The sequence below is a fragment of the Blennius ocellaris genome (genome assembly GCF_963422515.1).
Source record: "Blennius ocellaris genome assembly, chromosome: 10".
Taxonomy (NCBI): domain Eukaryota; kingdom Metazoa; phylum Chordata; class Actinopteri; order Blenniiformes; family Blenniidae; genus Blennius; species Blennius ocellaris.
Genome location: NC_137659.1, coordinates 15,007,440 through 15,028,304, shown reverse-complemented (window position 1 = coordinate 15,028,304; position 20,865 = coordinate 15,007,440). Strand labels below are relative to the sequence as shown.

Sequence of the window (20,865 nt, the reverse complement as noted above, 5' to 3'; positions counted from 1 at the left end):
TGTACCATGCATTTGTATCCGGTTACACAGCATTTACTGTACGTTGTACCTCGTCAATGTCAAAAGGGAGACCCACTGAGAAAGAGAGAGAGAGAGAGAGAAAAAGCAACAAGCCGAAGCAGTCAGGAACAAAGATCATTTTGTAAAAAATATACCTATATGTGTAGATAGTTTTTTTTTTTTGTTTTTTAAAGCTGTGGCTTCGTCTGCGTCGACAGCCGTTTATTGTTCGTTCTCTCCAACTCAACGTGCCCCTTTATTCTGAAAACACAGGCTTGTGGTCATTCAAAGCTATTACTATGGCACTTGAGCGAGCTTTAAATTGAATCCATGTTTTTGAAATGAAAAAAAAAAAAAAAAGCCCCAAAAAAACATCAGCCCTCAAGTGTCCAGTGACTCCGTCCCCTCCCACCACACACACACACACACACACACACACACACTCTCCTGGTTACTTGCACTCTGGGCGTGAGGCGATCGGTCCAGTTGAGCCGAGCCGGTCCTTTCAGGGCATGAAAGCTCGGGCTCTCGTCTACGGAGAGTTTGCAGGCAGTCTGGGGGATGACAGATTGGGCCTTTGTCGGCGGACATTTATCTTGCTTTCAAGGCAAGAAAAAAACAACAAAACAATTTCCCATCATCCCACCATCTGGTCTCTCCGCCGTCGCTGCACAATTTTGAGGAAAAAAAAAAAAAAAAAGAAATATCTGTGTGCTTTAGTTGATGTCTTTCTTTAGCACATTAGTCTGTTTCTAGTCTTTTCTGTGCTAAAAAAAAAAAAAAAAAAATTCTTGTGAATTTTAACAGACACTATACAGTCACGGCTGACTAATGCAAACCCTCCTCAGGTGAAACTCTCTGCATCAGCCAGGCGAACTGTACACGTGCTTCGTGATCAGTAGTCGTGTGCTTGTTATGAAGCCATGCTGTGAGCTAAAGTAGAGGTGGGGGGGGGGGGGGGGGGGACGACTCTTTGTTGGGCTGGGGTCAACGTGGGGGAATCAGCACCAGCCTCCACTCCCCTGGCCTCGAAAAATAACTCCCCCCCCCCCCCCCCCCCCCCAAATGCTGGCTGTCGAGTCTATTTGAACAAACAAGCACGATTCATAGGTTTGTTGCCCCCCCCACCCCCGAAATGCATATGAGTGAAAGTTTAGTTTGTCCACGCTGGTCGGCGTCCTCCACTGCTGGTGGCTTCATTCATCTGGGGTGCTGGTTCTGGTTCTGTGAGCGGGCCAGGACTGGGTAGGCCAGGTTTACATTCAGCTGGTCGTTGTGTTGGACCAAGGAGACGTTCTTGTAGTGGAGGACCAGGTCTTTGAGGGAGGAGTAGAGGTTGTAGGGCTCGGCGAATCCATAGCCCGTGGCCGTCTTGTAGATGACGCAGTGCTTGGCGTCTCCCTCCACCCTGGGAAAGAACAAGCAACCACATTTAAGTCGTCTCGGTGGGGTTTCAAAAGTCAAATACTGTCCTCGATATTTAGAACAAACGCTGCCTGTTTACACGACGCACCTTGCAGCCTCTAATAAAAACACAGCACTGAGAAAACGTTCCAACTCCGTCTCCATGGAAACGGAGGCAAAAATGAAACTTCTTTGAAACTCTGCTGTTGCACATGCACACAATGTCGGTACGAAATAGCTCTTCTGCACATGTGCAAGTAGAAAAGAATATCAACAATGTCATGACTCCCAGTTGAGATTCTCCCCAAACAGCACTCACTAGTGGCGGACCAGGAAAACTACATCATTCTCAGTGTTTCTCTGCCATTTCTGATAAACGAACATCCCGTTTCAAAACGTTGCCGTATTAACGCAAAGCTTTTCTAACGTTGTGTAAACAGGGCTACGTATGGTGATGGGAGGAGGACAGGGGAGTGTCTTTTCCCAGCTTATTCTCCAAATTATTGAGGAGGACGACATTAAAAAAATTACTTGTAGAGTAAAACTCTAAAGATTCAGAGGATTCATTTTTATAAGATAAAAATAAAATAAGAGTAACGGAAGTATTTTGAAACAAAATCCTCTATATCGTGATTGAAGTCCTGCTTTCGATTGTCTACAAATGTGAGCAGCTGCGAACAATAAAATCTTACATCAGTGCAGTTTTCAACTGAAATTTACTACTTGCTTGAGATGACATGTGTGGTGAGAGTTAGTGGGTCTCCATCCTCCCATCTCCTATCCCTAAAATCTTTTTAAATATCTTAAGACATTTTATTAAATTTTTTTTAATATATATGCCTTTGAAAAAATACTTCTTATAACTCACACGACAGAGCAGGCGTAGGAGCCCTTCTGTGATTGGCTCTCTCGGATGAGGAAGGTGCCGTCACATTTGCCCCGCAGCATTTCCTCAGCTGGGGTGCGCTTGATGTCGCCCACGTACCAGGTACACTCGTCGTTGATGAGGCGAGCTCTCGTCCTCCTCCAGAGAGTAGGAGCTGGAGACGGAAATAACGCAGCACACAAACTCAACATCTCACATCTACGCCGGATATCTGCAACCTGCAGGACCAACAGAGCTGCTTTGTTACCCCACAGTTCACCAAATGAAACCGCAACACATGTTCAATGTTCGAAAACAAAGAGAAATCATATATGCAGTTTTTAGAAAACATCAAAAACTGTATTTTGTTGCACCTTTGCTGATTTAACCTTTAACCATTTCTGCATTTTAGCTTCTTTTTTTTGCCATTTTCTTTTAGTTCTGTCAAGCCTTTTAGCTGTTTTGTAGTTACTGCCGATTTGCTTGATGTGAAACACTTACTCATCAGCGTCACTCTTGATGCCCAGCCACTCATTGATCTTCTTCTGCCTCGTCCCCTTCTGTGTCAACCATCTGAGGAGCAGGAGCAGATTGAATGCCGCAGACAGTTTGACTTCACGTACACACTACAACGTGCGTCAAAGGACCTCGGTGTCGCTTGTCCTTACATTAAATATTGGTCTCTGATCTTGCGGAGCTGCATGAGGTCCGGCTTGAGGCTGTTCATCTTCTTGTCGATCTCTCTGTTGTCGGACACCTGCTCCCTCAGGTCCTGCTCCAGCTTACGCTTGCTGTCATGGATTTCCTTCACACGAGACTTCAGTCGCTCTGAATTGCTCTGGATCCTTCGATGTACACGATGCAAAGAATTTAAGAATTTAATCTTTGCATGTACATGCCTTCTGTTTTAAAGAAGGATAAGATCAACATTCATGAAAGTCCCGTGAACGTCAACATACTTTTGAACCTCCTTTTCATTGCCCTCGCGTTGGAATCGCTCCAGAGACTCTCTGCTGTATCGCTCCTGAGTCTCGCACTGCTCTTCAAATATCTTGATGGTCTCATTGAAAGCTTCAATGGCTGTGCGCTTCATCTGCAGCTCCTGTGGCGAAGAGACAGGACGTTTCCATTGGCGTCTCACGGCTCACCTTGCAAGTGCAGCACCATGTGTATGCACAGCAATACACTTGGACTCATCTTCAGTGTTCATATAACATATCAAACCTTCACATTACACACAGCTATAAGATGAAGTCCATATTTTTTTTTTTTTGTGCTTGAACATTCTGATGAAAATGCAGATGAAACAGGTGAACTGATGATTGTGAGTGCGTCTGCGTATGTTGACCTGTGACGTCCGCGTGTACTCCTCGTAGAGACAGTCGTATTCGCGGCTCTTCTCCTGATATTGCTCATGATAGCTGCTCAGCTGCTCTCCCACCTCCTCGATGCTGTTCTCCTTCACCAGCTGAGCCACGACACAACACAGATCAATAACAAAAAGATACATCACTTTGGGAAGATAAATGGCTCAAGCAGCCCTAAACAGACTGGATTCACTTATTTGGATTCATAAAAACAAAACAAAACATTTGCTTGAAGGACTTTGAATACTTTCATCTCAGTCCATGAACGACTTCACGGCGTCACCAACCTGCTGGTACTTGGAGATGGGGAACAGGAGTTTAGTGTCCAGCTTGGCGTTGTACTGAGCCAAGGACTCGTGGCGGTAGTGGTTGATGAGCTCCACTACGGTCAGGAAGGTGAGGGGCTCGGAGAAGCCGTACCGACCGTCCCTGTGATAAATCTTGATGAGCTTGCTGTTCCCGCCTTTCCTGCAGGGGGAGACAGAAACCAGGTGGATTGGTACAGGGCTCCAGCTGCCCGAACACGAAGGTTCGTCCGTTAGAGAAGCACATAGAATTACCTGAGGGTGAGCGTGTACTCGCCCTCCAGCTTACTCGACGCATCTCGAACCAGAAAGGTGCCGTCCGGAGTGTCTTTCAGCTTCTCGTTCACCTCCTCTCTGCAAACGCAGCAACATTTTCACATCAACAGTTGCGCTGAAGACCTTCTAAAGCCAGACAACACTGGTTTAGGAATCTCAATGCTCTGAATGTAAAGCTAAAGCAAAAATGCAATGGACACACTGTCTGCCAGTGACCAAGGTGAGAAAAAACCCAGAAGAAACTGATTTATGTTCCACTGCAGCAAGAGTTTTGCTTTCAAAGCAGACGTGTTGATTTCACTGTGTATGTAAAACTTTGAAAAACAAAGGAAGAGGTTGTGACGTGAGATGGTGAAACTGTGAAATAGGCACATCTCGTGTTGCCACAACTCAACCTGCGTCGCCTCCAAGTGTGCCTCTGCTGACTCAGTTCACCACTTCATGCAGGCGCAGGGAGAAAACGCGGACTGCGCCACACACAACTGAAATATCAACCACGTGATGGATCTTAATTGGCTGTCGCGAGGCAGGTGGTCGGGAGCAAGGGAATCGATCCTCGTACACTAAATGGCTAAAGACGCCGGGGCCGAGCACAAATGAGTCCAAATGAGACGGAATCACGCGACTGAGGACTTGGCCGGAAACCAAGCAGTGTCATAATTTACCTGGAAATGTCCCCCCAGTACCACTCGGCGTCATTCAGCAGGCTGCTGGTGTCCGTCATGGCCGACGGTGTCATTTTTGACTTGACTGGCTTTGCGGGGAGAACTGGAAGCAGAGAGAGAGAGCGAGAGAGAGAGAGAGAGAGAGAGAGACGGCCGGTCATCATCAGAAACAATTCAGGAAGGAAGGAACCGATCTGAGCAGGCTGAAAGACGAAAAGCACCAACCTGGAGGAGTGAGGTCCTGGTCGCTATTTCTCTCTATCAGCAGCCGTTCCACCACCAAGGCAGGAATGTCCTCATCCAATGACAACCTGCAAAGAAAATAAGCAATAAAAACCTCGAACTGTCCGTTCCAGAAAGCGTGGATGAGATGTGTGAAAGCAGGCAGCATCAAAGCCCTATGGCGAGAGTCGAGTTTGTTAAAACATAAAGGCTGTAGAGTCAGTCTGAACAAACTGCACCTTCTCGTGTGCTTTTTATGGCTGATTTAGTCAAAAAAAAAAAAAAAAAAAATTAAGGGATTAAATATAACATTGTCAGCATCTACTTGTATGTTTTTACATAACATAACTCACCATGGCGTGGACGCCCCTGTCCGGATCAGCAGGGGGCCAAAGATCTTTCCAAGAGTGTGTGTGTCCAGGCCGTTGCTGGCCTGCGCCTGGGTGACTTTGGCCAGGTGGATGAGGAGGTACTGAAGGGTGAGGCGGTGATGAAGGGGGACGGTAGTGGCCTTCTCGAGGACCAGGCTTACTTCTCGGTTATGGCTGGCAGCGACGGCGCCATCTGGAAAAGAGTGAGGAAAAAACCACCGTGTCTGTTTGTGGAAACAAGCAAAACAAAAGGCACCTTCTCTCTCTCTCTCTCCTCTCCTTCTCTCATTCACGCCTGGTACAGACACACAAACACTTCAGGATTGTCATAATGTTAGAGCATAATAGCTGGAGAAAAGTTACAACACCACCACCCAGTGGCGGGAGGTTTTAACCACCGCCCACTCTGCATCGTGGCGGTGATTTCTCAAGGTTTTTTGACAATCGTTTCATGTCGCCGTGCTCAATCGCTTCTCTCGACCCGTCATTAATATTTAGGACTGAATCAATCCAGCGCGTTGAGGAGAATCGGTCTCAGTGTCTCCGAGGCGCCTCGGGCGCCTCCTCCTCGTCACACTCCACTCTCTCGTCTCACTGCTGTGACACGGGATTGAACCCAGTCAGCGCAAACCGACTCCAGTCCTTGTGTAAAGACTTCAACCTAAATTACAGCCGTCGAAGCATTAAAATGTGGCTCTCTTTGTGCTTTAAAAAACAATGCCGGCTGCACACGGCTCTCTTCGGGATGTGTGCTTGTTCTTACAAAGCGGCACAGCCATTTTGTCAGTGTAAAATCTCCATCTTCATAAGTCCTTCTGTGCAGCGACAAACTCCCAACTTCATTCATTAAACAGCTACGTGGTTGGAAGCAGTCCGCAGTTTGAGGCATCGCTTGGGTTTCGGTTCATGCTAAAAACATCAACTCGCACAGACTTGAATCTCTTCGGAGATGCATAATTCATTGCGGCCGTCACACGGGCTGCAAAATGTTCACGCTCACGAGGAGTCTACTTCAAAGCTCTGCTGACGCTCTTTCATACCGCGCCGTGGTAGCGGAGAGCCCGAGGCCGACAGATAAAACCGGTCCACCGGTAACAAGCTTCCGCGGCGCAAGGATCCAGAGAACATGAGCGCCGCTCGCCATTCCGGAGGACGGACAGTTCCTATGAGAGAGTGTACCGACCTGCTGACTGCTGCAGGATCTGCTGCTGCATGACAGCCGTCTGCAGGTGAGGGTAGATGCAGGCGGGGATGACAGGCGAGGGCAGGTCTCTCAGGTAGTGCAGGACACCCTCCGACAAGTAGCACACGTCCGCCTGCGCCGATTCACCCTCTGCAGAACCAACGGCGGGAAGAAACGGAAGCAAGCAGGGGGGGAAAAAAAAAAGAAAAAGTGATTTACTCTCATTCGCGCAGGTTTCCTTTGGCGGAGACGCACTGCAAAAAGTTGATTCGCGGTTTGTGTTTGCATGTTGTTGCCAAGTCTTCACTTCAGTCTGAAAGGAGCTCACAAGCCAGGATAATAACCAGAGTGGTCAAAAGTACTCATATTATTTACTTAAATGGAAGTGTGGGTACTTGTGCGAAAAGAAAACAAAAAAACATTCAAAAAGATAAAAGTATAGGTAATGATTCCCATTGTATTACTCAGAACAGGTCACCACCTAACTGGACTTTATATAACATAAGAAGAATTCAATTTAAAAGTCTCATTTTGGAAGATTTGTTTTCGAAATAGAAAAAGGAAGTCACCTTTGTAAAAATGTTCAATGTCACCATAGCAACAAACACATAAGTACAGATTTCTGAAAACTTCTACCATTGTTCAATAACCTGGACTCACCGGAGCTCAGGCTGTACACCGGACTGTCTGAACCGGAGGAGCTGGCTGTCCTGTACAATGTCTTACAGTCCAAACCTGGAAGAGAAAAAAAAAAAAAAAAAAAATGTATATATAAAAACAATAAAACCTGTAAAAAAAAATAACAAAACTTTTTTCAACCAATAATTTATAGCTGCTGAGACGATCTGGCAGGTCGTGTCCAGGTGTAGTTAGCTGGGATCCTTTGAGTGTCACACCTGTCTATTATGACATAAGCAGTGTGGACGTCCTGCACGATGAACCACCAGACGCCGAAAGAAGAAATGATCCTACAAATAGGAGATTCTCCAGCCTCCAAATCAAGTGAAGCCAGTAATGAGAGGGTTAAACGAGAAATGAGAACCAGACTTCAGCCGGAACAATTTATTGTCCTTCAAAATAATGATCCAAAGAAGGGAGGTACAATAAAAATATGAGCTCAATGCAAGTTTATTAGCTGCCGGGTGATTGGGGCGTGTAACGATGTGTGTGAGGAAGCAGATTCCTCCCGAGTGAAATATGGAGTGAAAATGTCTGAATGAAACACCGAGTGAGCCTCGCATTGTTTTTATTCCAGCGTGACGTGCGTCGACTGAGACGAGGCCATCAGTCAGCTGGGGAGGGGGACCCAGCTTTCAACACTTAAAAAAGGCAACAATCGCAAGGGCGAAGCCAAGAAATGTTCCCATTTCGTTTGTTCCTGATCTGGTGACTCTGGAAAACACGGCAAAGAAACCCCCCCCCAAAAAAAGAAACCTGCTTCTCTTTTCAGGAGAGAAGTTTATAACATGCATCATCGCTGAGAAAAGCTTTGGGTTTTCTTTACGATGAAGCACTTATCAAAACTTCATACAGTTTGTTTAAAAAAAAAACAACCTCACTCATACAATTCTTTATTCCCCACATTTAAAGAAATTCTATAGAAAAAAATCCTTCAGAAATGCCGTGTCTAGACTGTTTGCATTCCTCGAGACGAGCCCGTCTGTCAGGCAGTTGTGAAAACCGCACCGCTGCAGCGTATCCGTCCAGCAGTGAGCTCATTCAATATTCCTGTGACATTACAATATTTTGCAGCCAGAGACAGACCTCCTGCCGCCCGGCGAGCGGACCGCAACATTTAACTGCTATTAAACATATCACCTTTTTTTTTGTTTTTGTTTCAGTTTCAAAAGAAACAAAACATGACAAGTAAGATTAGTAAAGCGAACAAATCTATCTTGAACACCGGCAGCCTCCCAGATGTGTAATCGTGTCATAAACGTGAAATGGTCCCAGTGCATTATGGGATCGATGCACATGATCACTTTATTCAGTGTTCAGGTAAACGGGACAATTTGATCTCCCAGTCGGAAACAATTCAGTTTCAAATTCAGTTAATTGTGGAAAAAGTTCATCTTAAGAATGGGACTGTTTAACTATTTCAGTTTTGTTTTTTAAAGTTCAGTTTTAAAAATCAGCAATGATGATAAAAAGAAATATACAGTTCAGCCCTTTAAAAAAAACAACAACCCCAAATGAAATAACTGAGTGCTTTAGAGCTTTAGAGAATTGATTTGCTATTTTTAATGACATGTTGGAGTTCATAGAGTGAGTTTTGTTTCAACAAATGAGAGTTGGCAGCCTTCTTGTACTTTAAAAACATAATTATTTAACGTGTTTTGTTGGTTCTGCTGGTAAATGTCACTGCCTGTGCGCAGGCCAGCAATTATTTAATAAAACATTTTTTACCCCCCCAAAAAAATAATGATAATAATCTTGTTGAAGAGCCAAAATGCCAAAAGTTTATTAGTTCCCGCTCTGTTATTTAGGAACTCATCATCTTAAAAGAACAAAAGGCTTTTTATTTAGGCTGTCTGTGCTCAGAGAAACTGTTTCTACGGGCTTGAAATCAATTAAATAATCAATTAAATAGCTGTTGACGATTCTTGCAAAAAGAGATGTCAATAGAAAATCTTTTTTCTTTGGTCATTTCTTTAACTCAGGCATGGCCCATATTCATTTCTCCGAAGTAATTCTCTACAAACTCTCTTTCTGCATATTGCCATTTCTTTTTTTCTCCCCTCTTGAATTTATCGCCGTTACTTAACACTGCATCACAAGAGCCGAACATCAATGGCGCCTTTTGTTGTGGAGTATTTTACAGAGGAAAATGAGCCACAGAGAATGAGCCTGTATTGTGTTGAATGACCAGGCAAAAAAAATTCATCTCAAGGAAAAAAAAAACAAAAAAAACCAAACACAGAATGTAGATTGGTCTAAATAAAAAAAAACGACAAGGAGGAAAAAGTGTGACTGGAGCCCCACTGGGCTCTATTTGTTGATGACACGGTGTGAGTCGGACCCGCTGTGCGGCGCTCTCCAGCGAGGGCTTCGGTAAACGTCGGGACAGAACGCGGGGAAAAACGCACACGGCGGTACGGCGGCACCGAGGAGGCGCAGCGAGAGCACGTCTCCGCGCAGGAGACGGTCGCAGAGAGAGAGAGAGAGAGAGAGAGAGAGAGAACAGACAGATGAAACCGCCGGCTGGCAGATATGTGCATGTATATAAACATATATATAAACATATATATACCTCTCTTCTCTATGGCTTGGATGAGGCTGACGAGGGCCGGGGGAGCCGTCTCCGGCGGCGCGAACTGCTCGCTCAGGTCCGGCACGGGAGCAGCTGAAACAACAAGGAGAAGCTGGGTTAACGCTGCCGCCGCTAACTGGGAGCAGTAGGAGATCTGGAGCGTGGATAATGGCGAGAGCACGGATCAGATCTGCAGGGAAGTTTAGTGCACATTTTCAAGTTTGGGGGAGACATTTCACCAGCGCACCCAGTTTTGCAGAAGTGGTGGGGAGCTTCATGGTTTGTTTTTTGTAGTAGTGGTAGACGACGGATGTAAAATGCGCCAACGTGTGGACAAAAGCAGGGAGGAAAAAAACAAAAAAAAAAACAAAGTAAAGTGGTGTTTCTACCTTTACGCTGTGGATTATGCACTCTGTGGTTCCATCTACACAAGTCAGGTTCTAAATGTGATGAGATACAAGAGGGTAAAACTACAACCAGACACTGAACGTGCAAAATAAAAAGCCCCTATTCAAGTATGGAAATTAAAAAAAAAAAAGGCCTCAAACAGAAGAGGGACTAGAGATGGTGAGAAATCCTATCTACTTTACAACTCCCCATAGTCTAAATCAAATCTCTTTTCAGTTGGGGAGAAAGAGAAAAGGAGAAAGCAAGATTAAAAAAAGAAAAAGAAAAAAAAAAGAGAGGGATCCCATTTCTCCCCCCCCCCTTTTTTTTTTCTTCTTCTTCTTTTCTCCCCTTTCGCTTTCTGTCCTCCCCACCGCTTCGCTCCGTCCTGCTCGGTGTTTCGCCTTAGCTCTTTGCGTGAGTGGAGCACAATAAAGGATTTAATCAAAACTCCTGAACAAGCAAAAGCCCCGTGGCAGCGTGCCAGGCCCCGGCCCGGCGAGGACAGGCAGCCATCGCCTCCCGCTCGGCCCCCAGAACGGGGCAGCGATCTGGGGTGGAGGTGGAGGCTGGGGTAGGGGTAGGGGTAGGGGGGGGGGTAACACTGGGAGTAGGAAGGGCCTGGCCTGGCCAGGGCTTGGCAGAGGCTCCTGTTCCTGGCACGACTCGGCTAAACCGCTGCTGATTATTAATTTGGGGAGTTCAGACAAGAAACGCCGCGTCAGCACATTCCTCTCCCTCTCTGGACTTTTCTCTCTCGTGTTTCTTCTTTCAGGCCCCTTTAGGCCTCTTTTATTTCAGTTTTTATTTGATCCCCCCACCCCCCCCCCCCCTCCTCCTTTCTTTGTGCCTTTTTCTCTCTCTCTGCCTCTCTGTCTCCATGTTTGCTGGATAAATGTGGAAACTTTGCCTGGGAGTGTCTCCAGCGTCCACCCAGGCAGACGGACACATTCGGTGGGGGGGGGCTCTGCCACCTCTTTATCCTCGTTGGCCATTTTGGCTGGCAGGCCCGCACTCTGTTTCTTCAGGTGGTGCACTTCAGAGTTTACATACATGCTTGCACTAAACATAAACCCCAACTAAACTTTGCAGGGGAGTTTTTTTCCAGATCTGGATCCAAGATCTGGAAAAGCCAAAAAAATAAAGGAAAAATAAAGAAACCCTGCTTTGGGACAGATTGTGCTCGTGATTAAATGAAACAAGTGCCGGTGCCGAGTGTTGGGGGTGGAAATGGGATGCAAACAGGCCTCTCGTGTGTTTCCTCCCTGACCCGGGGCCTCGCGCTCGCATTGCGACGTAAACTCAAAATGTGCCACATCTCACAGAAAGTCTCAAACAAGAAGTTTGGCACAAGTGATGAATGCATGCGAACCAGAGGCGAGCAAGTCCACGTGCAATTTTCTCTGGAAAGCAACAACTGACTCATGCCAACAAAATGAATCGGACCAGCTTGGGATTGGCGTCGCGCTGCCTCAACCAATCGGAGCATTCTGGGGGCGGGGCTAAAGGGTCAAGTTGAGGGCAGAGTGGACGTCGTGAGTTACGGGGCGGGATAGAGTTTCTGATCAACACGTTGATGAAACGGGTCCAAAACTGGTCAAATAATTTGTGTCCGAGCGGTTTTGTTTTTACAAACTTGGTCCTTAAAACTCAAGAGTTCGGAGGACAGTCCGGGACTTCTGTCTTTAGGTCTCACCTACATACGATAAATAAAATGCTGTGAGATCTGCTCATCCTGAAGCAGAAGTATTCACTTTACCCCCCCCAGCAAAAAAACTAATTTAACTGAAAATAAGCACTCGTCACCCTCCAGATGATCATGCAATCATAGTTCTTAGTGCACATTTATAACTGCAGGATGAATCCTACACAATCAAAAAAAATATTAATGTGTAATTTATGTGTAATGGCATAAAGTTAAATATGGGCAGTTCAGTTGAAGAAATAATGTTACCTGCATTTTTGTAATTAGTAATCCATTAACTTGGCGGTTGTGTCGGGAGAATCTGACGCTAACGCTACACAACGTGCGACAGATAACAGTCGTGAGAGAATCTCGCTGGTCTTAGCTCTAAATGTGCGGCTCCTCCGTCGCACTGAGACCGGTTGACGGTGTCAGATACTGATGGGTCTCGAAATGCAGTATGAAGTGACCCACTGACCAGCGGGACACCCAGAGAGATGCTCTGTGATTACTGTATTATTTCATGTTGCTGGTGGCAGATTTCTTCTGGAAAGACTTCAGATGACCCAAAGCAGGTAAATTGTATACGAACCCGTTCCGAGTCACTCGGATCCTCCGAAAATAACTTTGGTTGACCAATTAAAAGAATTTGTTTTCAAAAGAAATTTTAAAAAACCTGGTAAAGGGCGATGGGTTGGTGATAAACTACCGATGCTGCAAAATGTAAATGGTGTTTCTTTTAGAGAGCAGAACGCATCAATGATTCATCTGGAGCCAAAAGCCACTCTAATGGGACTCGTACAGAGTTCAGCTTTGGTCGTGCTCCAGGCAAGAAGAGAAATAAAACCAAACGGAGAAGAAGATACCACTATCAGCCAGAAGACCACTTCATATATTCAAAGAAATAACTAACAAATCACACTTTACTAATGCCCTTGGGGAAATTCTTGGGGTCAAGGGTCTCACGGCTGTGGCCTGTCCACTGCGGGGTCCCGGTCCCAGACCCGCCTCTCCAGGCCACCGCAGCCCTGGACCAAGTGCAAATTTTTGTAAGAAGACGGGACTTGTTTTTTTTTTTTTTTGCTTGCTCTTGCACTTGAAGCCGTGGAGTGGTCTCTGGGTTTTGGAAAAAACGGGCCGAGAGATAAACAACTAGTATCGAGAGAGCCGCCGCTTTAGCACTCCGGCTCCCCGCGAGACAGATTTATTACGACCCGACACGACCTGAGCCGCGGTGCATTTCGGGGCTCGGCGGTCTTGCCGTACGGATGCATTCACTGCAAATTATTTTCCACAAACAAGACCTCCTGGCGGGGGCTTCTGTCGACAGTGAAACGCTCAGGAAGGCTTCTGAAGCAAGACGTGATGGAAAAGCTCGGTGTCGCTTCGTCCGAGGCGAGAAGCCGTCGTAAAAGTAGAGGGGGAAGAAGCTCCGCGGAGCAAAAATATTTGCTCTATCTCCTCGATCGGCGAGCTTACATAACGTGTAGCTGGCTCTGCTGCATTCCCCCCAGAAACTGAAGCTCCTGCGTGCAGAGAGTCAGAACTAATTCATGCACAGATCAAACCTCTGCAGATTCCTCACTGCAACCACAACACGCTGCTCATTTAATTTAGAACGGGGGGGGGAACAAAAACAGAACAGTAAACTAATCATTCCCGTGGAGGGAAAATATTTTCATTCTTCTTTGACAAAACATGACGTGATTCAAGCATCAAAGGCGGGGAAGTCGGCGAGGAAATGCAGCTTAAATATGAAGAACATCAAATTGACCGGACTGAAAATGCAGAAGGATTCACTTTGAATAAGAAGGGAAGAAGGAGACAGTTTATTTAGTACATTGTTTATGTCATCTGGTAAATAATGGAAATCCAAACAGCGTAACATCATTTATTTTATGGTTTTTTTCGGGGGGGGGGGGGGGTCTGCAGCTTTTATCCCTTGCCTGTGCTACAAATACTGAAGCTGAAGGGAGAAATGTGCAGACCAGTGAAGGATACGTCTTTCTCGCCTGCAATAATAAGTGGATTACTTTGTTCAAAACATTTGTGAATATGATGTAAGAAATTTCAACTTTCAATGTCTTCAAGATCATTTGAATATTAAAAAAACATTTTATTCTATTCGGACAACACAGCATTTTGTCAGAATTGTAACCACATATAGATTTTGGGCAATGGAAGATCCCATTGGATTTTGGAGGTTAACCGGAACGGAACTCAAGTTTTTCGCCGCGAGGACTGACGCGTCACAATCCAGATTGCAATTCAGTTTGACAGCGACCGACACTTTTCTATTTTGGCGTAATTAAGCAACTCACAGCGGCGTTACTTTTCTGGTTTCCACTCTCTGCGGAGGCACCAACTCTGCCTAGATGAGTTCGCCAACATCAATAAATGCTCAACGCCCCAAATAAACACTCCCATTCGAGTCGCGCTGCCCCGACTAAAACCGTTTCCATTTCCACTGAAACGTTCCCGCTTGTGATCGGCATTATTTCGCCAGATGAAAGCGCCATCTCTGGGTTTGGCTGGCCTGGAAAGGCACTTAAATATTTTAAGCGACGTTGAAAACGAATCTGCTTGATCAACAAACGAGGGCAAATATCCGCCGGGCGCTCCGGGCCTCGCTCGCGGCTCCATGAATGTGTTTCTTGTGCGTCGTGGTGACAAGGCCAGTTGGCGTCTGGCTCGCAGCTGATGTGTAACGGGGTGCGTGTGAGCCGGTCGGGTTTCACCGCTGCACGTCTTCACCGCGTCCCAACTATGCAGACAGGCGATGCATTATGAGCGGGCGACACCATCCACTCCTCTGTCACAACATGCTTCGGATCGCTGCACGTGGATGGCCGAGCCGCCACCGACACGCCGGGCACAGGTGACCCCTGCACTGCGGCGCTGCGTCTGGTTGTGGCCGGGCCTCCGGGCGGCCGCCCGAAAAAAAAAAAAGAGTAAACTCACCGAGACGCGTCTCGCACAACGTGACGACGAGGGTTTGCGATTGCACGGTAGTTTACAGTAAATACTGAATGCAGTCATGCAGTCACGCTGCAGGAGAAATCGAGACTCGTCTCCTCGGTGGACCATAGATCAGCGCTTTTCACCACGTGGGGCCCACGGGGGGGAGGGGGGGGTGTGGGAGGGGGGTGGGGGGGCTCTATGCTTTTTCCAAGCAGGACTTGTGATGCACATATGTGCTTCAACTCCTGCATGAAGGCCCTTTATTCCAATAAGAATATTTTCCTCTGAGAGAACCAAATCAACATACTTATGAATGCGTTTTATATTTGTATGAGAAAATAACTCCCGTCTGTTCGTGAGGTTTCGGACTGCACAGTCCAGGTTCGTATTGTTTTTGATGAGCGATTTCAGAGCCCTTTAATATTACGCAAAACAAAAATTACTTTTGGGCACGAAGTTTATTATCTTCCCCGTTTGCAAATCACTACTTCCTGCAATCTTGCGAGGAACAGATGTCGACAGTCGCAGACCGAGGCAGTTTTTTTTTTTTTTTTTAATCTTCTTTGAGCAGCCTCTGCAGCCACAACAGTGCACGCAGCCAAATCCAATGGCTGAAGTCTCACAACTCGTCAAGGTCAGTACAAATCAAGTTGCATAAAAGTGAACACTGAACGTATTGAGGGCCTCTCTCTGCTGTAATAGACAGAGATCATTTCATTCTTTGACTTTATCTTCTAGTTTGAAATAGCCTCATCTTGTTTGCTGCGCTGGCTCAAAAGAAAAGCTCCCAAGCGTGTTTGTTTTTTTAATGTTCCATAGGTGTGCAAACTCTTAACATGCAAAACTCCCTAAAGTGCATGAAAATGTTCCAACAGCCGGTTAAGAAACCAAATCCAGCTGGTTACTATATCTGCTGTTGGGAAGGGTGGCCTTGGCATACACTCTCACCCTTGTCTCCTTCCCTTTGCAGCCTCTCCATAACATTCCTCATTCTCTACTGTCCCGGCCCCCCCCCCGCCCGCCCTCTCTCTCTCCCTCCCTCCCACCCTACCCTCCTCCACGGGTTCTTTGAAAGTGCTTTCCTGGTAAGGCGCAGGGAGAGTGCATGGAGGCCTCTCCTTTCTGAGAACTGGCTTCGCGAACATGGTTTATAGCTGCCCAGAGACAGTATCAGACGTGTATGTGAATCAGGGAGAGAAGCTTTCGGAGGGGGGAGGGAGGCGGGGGGGGGGGTGCCGGGAGGGGTGAGAGAAGGAGGACGAAGGGAGGAGTTTGCAAAAATGCCAAGCCATGGTTCACTTCAGCAGGCAGTTAAAGTGAGGCCAGGGAGAGGAGAGCAAGAAAAAAAGGAGGGGGGGGGGGGGACGACTCCCTGGTTTTCCAGACTTACTTCTACATGTTTTTGTATCCATAGCAGAACATTTAAAACTATTCAAGCATAAACGTGCATTTGCATGTATTACTGGGCGTTACTGCAGCTACTTTCACAACGTTGCACATAATCGAGTTGAAGATTTCATGCAGAATCACTTTGTGCGTTCCATTTCAAAGAAACGCAAGAATAGAACTGCGTCCGAGTGCAGCAAAGCACATTGGCTGAATGCGTGCCAGCAAAACTTAAAGCTTCATTGTGGCCTCCGTTGGTCTAAATATCTACACTAAATAAGACGGCATCTGCTAACCCACAGTCCTGCCTTTGCTGTGTCATTCTGAAAGCACAGAGCTCAAAGATATTTGAATGTTTCCCCCCCCCAACCAAAAATCGGCCGTCTCGCTCACTACTGCTTCTAAACAAAGGTTCAGCCAGGCTGCAGTCACCCGACGACACCAATGCAAACCAGAAACCACCTTCCTCTCACCTGAGTAACAGAATCAGAAGATCCTCACCAGCAGCCAGGCGTCTGCAGTGTTACACCTGGTTTAAACTCTCGTGTGTATTTGCATGAGAACGATGCTGGACTGACAAATGTGGTCCAGCAGCAGAAAAAAAGTGGATGCCGATACTATACCAATACCAGAGCTGTGTTTCTTTTAACATTGATATTATCATTATTGTTGATTTTATATGAGGCTGTAATGAATTCCTCTCTACAGGCAAGTATGAAATGTATGAATGTATGCATGTATTCTCCTAAAATGCAACTTGAGGTTAGTATAAAGGTCAGAAAAGGAAGCTGTACAAACTATTTTTGTGCACTTTGGACAATGTGGGGATTCTGCGTGACGTCATCTCGTAATAAACTTGTTATGTCTTTAAAATCTTTAGAATCACTTCATTAATCCCTGGAGAATTTATTTAGCGACGCAGCACAAACAGCAATTTTTCCAGCACTCATGTTACATAAACGATTTGGACTATCAGCTTCACAGAGGTCTGAATCGCCTGCCGAAAGCGCGGAGGAGCTGCTTTTCATTGTTTTGATGCCGCTGTCGGTGCCGTTCTCCTCGGTGAGCTGGCATTTTAAAACGGTGACGGCCGGCTGCGGAGAAGCCGCCTCGCTGTACAACGGCTCTGCAAACATAGCGCATTGCTGTGTTGCTTTGCCGTGTTTTGAGCATAAAATACGTCCAAACAGCGACATGTTGTCATGAAACGTTGGACAGCCTCAGTGCTGCCACACTGGCCTGTTGGCTGGCTGCAAACTGTGGAGTGGATTTCCGGACTCATTGAGACCCGCCTCCGTTCAGGAGATCCATTCCAGCTTGCAGCCGGCAGAGAATCTTCTTGTGGAGTCATTTCCGCAACGGTAAAGCACAGGCGCGGCTTGAGGATCGGAAATTTCTAGTCCGTGAATTACGTTAGTATCGTAACCAGATACAGATACTGGATCGGTATCGGCCCCATCACGAGTTTGTCCATAAATCAGTGCTAAATTGCCTGTGGAAATAATGGACGCTGGGATCCATGTAGTGGACTTGGTCAACATTTGGCAGCACCGGGTTGCAGCCTGAAAGGTTGACGCCAAACATTACGATCTCTGTAAATATTTAGTGAGCCACAGTCACAATAGCTCTATTCAAACCGGGATCAGAGTCTTTGCTGCTTCACGGGGGAAACAACGATGATATTTGTTTAAGTCGGGACATGACCATTTCCAATCTACAATGCGCTGTTGGTGCTCAGCCAAGGTTTCCTCCCCACCCCCCTTCCCTCCCCGCTCAGAAACACCTCCCCTCTACCCGGGCTTGGCTTGGTTCCTGTGCCCCTGTCTCCCCGAATCACAGACACAAATGCCTGCTGCCCAACTGGTTTGTCTCACTGTCCATCAAACCGCAAGGATACCGTTGTCCTCCTCACCTGGCGAGCAACACTTTTAAATGATCACAGTTTCTTCAGTTTCAGAACGATATCTGCAACTGATTGGAAATTCTGGATCTTTTTTTTGGTTGCTTTGTTTTGTTTTGTTCCACTGCTGAGGTATTTCACCTTTCAGGGGAAAAAAAGACGAGAATGAATGAATGAATGAATGAATGAATGACACTCAATGTACATTGTTGTTCATGCTGAATAGCCAAGTTGCCAAGCCAGAGGTAATTCAGAGTTCATGCCCCGCATACTGGGACTTAGTCCACCTTTCATAAAAAATTAAAAAAGAAAAAAAAAATAAAAATTGAAAGAGAAGGGAGAAGAAAGGGCCTTTGACAGAAGAGATGTGCAGGTCGATATAAAAACTTTAATTTATCTTTTTTTGGCCGTGCGCTCATTTTTTACTGGCATTTCGTACAAGGAAGCAATAAATTAACCGACAGAAGCCAAAAGCAAAAGGAGTGCAAATGAGGAGAGAATGATGGGAAATGTTGGGAGAGTGGAGGCGCTTTGGTAGCAAATCAAAGTTTTACCTCAAACTGTGCAAAGGTAGAACTGGCTGTAGCTGAAAGCAGACTCTTAACGATGTGAATAAATATCAGTATAAATATCAGTGCCTAAATAAAAGTGGTGGGAGCGGACTGTGGCGGCACGGAGCACTTATCTGAGTGAGCTGTGATGTTTTAGCTCGAGTGATTTCATCTGCACAACAACACAAACACTCGGACAAAAACATCCTTCTTCCTCAAACCTACTTGTCGACTCGGCCCTGTCCTTCATGTGTACTTGAATCTCGACACCATTTGTAATTTTACTTGATTGTAATTCATTTCAATAAGTGACGGGCACATAAATAGAATAAATTGGGTCTTTTCAGAAGAAACTCCCGACGTGAACTCGGCTTGAGCGATGTGGCCTCAGCTTACCCAAACATGGGAAATGATGGCGATTCAGACTCGATGTGGATACGCAAGTAATGACGAGTGCAGCAGTACAAAAGAGGACGAAACGACTCGCGAGTGAAAAAAGATGGATGGCATTTTTTGTCCAGGTCAGGCCCGACACAGCCTGGATCCCAGAGACTGTCATGAAGGCCGAATGCGAAGGGGCCCACACAGATGGACCGGATCAACGTCACACCTGGAGAGTCCAGCAAGAAGATGGACGAGCCCGTCATTATTCAGCATGGAGCTCGGTTGGCTGTGCCTCCAACGGGGTGGGATTATAACGCGTTTCAAATACAGATTTAGGGGATCAGATAAGGGGAGAGCATTTACCTAAACGAAGGTAGACGATAGTGGAACTTTGACGGCACACGCTAACGACCAGATCTGGTCCTCGACATGAAAATGTGTCAGGAAAATAAAGCGACAAAGATTATGACCATTATAAACAAACAGTATAGATTGACGACGACCTCCCTGCATAACAGCCACCGTCTGAATTGATCACTTCCACACATTGGGTCATTACTGACTAAATGAAACCAGCTTTTTTTTTTTTCGCGTTATTTTCAACTAAACTGTGCACACGATAAACGTCTTAATGAAAGACTATATAGAAGCATTTGTAATCCGGCAACTGACTCCGCGTGCATTTCCATCTGGACGTGACATGATGGAAAAGCTTCAGAGAAATGAAGATGCATAGATACATTTGAGAAGCCCCTACCTTGTGGGGACTCTGGTGTGGGAGCGGCAGGAAGTGGCCTCTGTGACCGAGGTTGACTTGAAGGCAGCGCCATCTTGACGGGGCCCACGTACTCCACATAGGTCCCCGGGAAGTCGCCCCTCTGCTTGGTGCGCTCGTTGTACCCGAGGAGCCAGCCCAGGCGCTCGGGCTGCACCTCGCAGCCCTCCTGGTACTTCTCCGTGGACGCCAGCGACGCCCTGCCGACCGTGAGCAGGTCTCCGGGCTGCAGGTCCAAGTCCTCCTCCTGGTCCTTGGTGAACGCAAAGAGGGCACGGTACTGGAAGCCTTCCGACGCCATTTTGAGTCAGAGTCAAAAAATTAAAATGGCCACCCAACAGAGGATTAGCTTGAGGCAGCTCGAGTCCGACTGCAACGACAGGATTCGGCAATACAAAAAAAAAAAAAAAAAAAAAAAATCCTCTTCAGAAACCAAAACGGGTTGAGTCACTGAAATCTGGTGTTGGTACAGTGGCTTAGCGGGTCGGAGGGGAATGGGGGGGGGGGGGGGGGGGGGGGGGGGGGGGGGAGGAGGAGAAATCACCCGAAGCTTAGGAGCATTTTTCAAAAGTTGATAGGGAGTCGTGCTGCTCTTAGGTCTGCGGTGGCAGCGGGGTTCACACCTGACCGGTGTTGGTGGACTGGTGCACTTTCCTCAGCTTGATACCCCGGTTGAGCCAGATGATGGAGCAGAGGGAGAGCGTTGGCAACATGCTCTTGCAAGCAGCAAAAAAAAAAAAAAAAACCTGCCGGCTGGGTGCTACCGAGGACAGCCTGCTGACAGATTTCACCAGGCGAGGGCCCCCACGCCGCCGGATCGCCCCGGTCAAATCAAGTGGTCTGATTGGAGGACCAGAGGCGGAGTGGGGAGGTCTTTAATCTCCTTCGGTCCTCTCAGATGGCCCGCATGATCCGGGCAGGAATTGGGT

The 20,865-nt window shown here is 46.7% G+C and overlaps 1 protein-coding gene across 1 annotated transcript; it reads right to left on the bottom strand.

Moving 5' to 3' along the window:
• Positions 1 to 1,200: 1,200 nt before the first annotated feature.
• Positions 1,201 to 20,237, bottom strand: pik3r2 (phosphoinositide-3-kinase, regulatory subunit 2 (beta); the record flags this gene model as incomplete). The annotated part of the gene is given in 16 exon segments (XM_080504118.1): positions 1,201 to 1,408; positions 2,273 to 2,406; positions 2,408 to 2,444; positions 2,771 to 2,842; positions 2,938 to 3,114; positions 3,229 to 3,371; positions 3,618 to 3,737; positions 3,924 to 4,104; positions 4,197 to 4,295; positions 4,883 to 4,985; positions 5,108 to 5,193; positions 5,458 to 5,668; positions 6,659 to 6,808; positions 7,319 to 7,393; positions 9,909 to 10,001; positions 19,919 to 20,237. Coding segments are annotated over 16 exon segments (2,208 nt in total).
• Between the last annotated feature and the right edge of the window lie 628 nt (positions 20,238 to 20,865).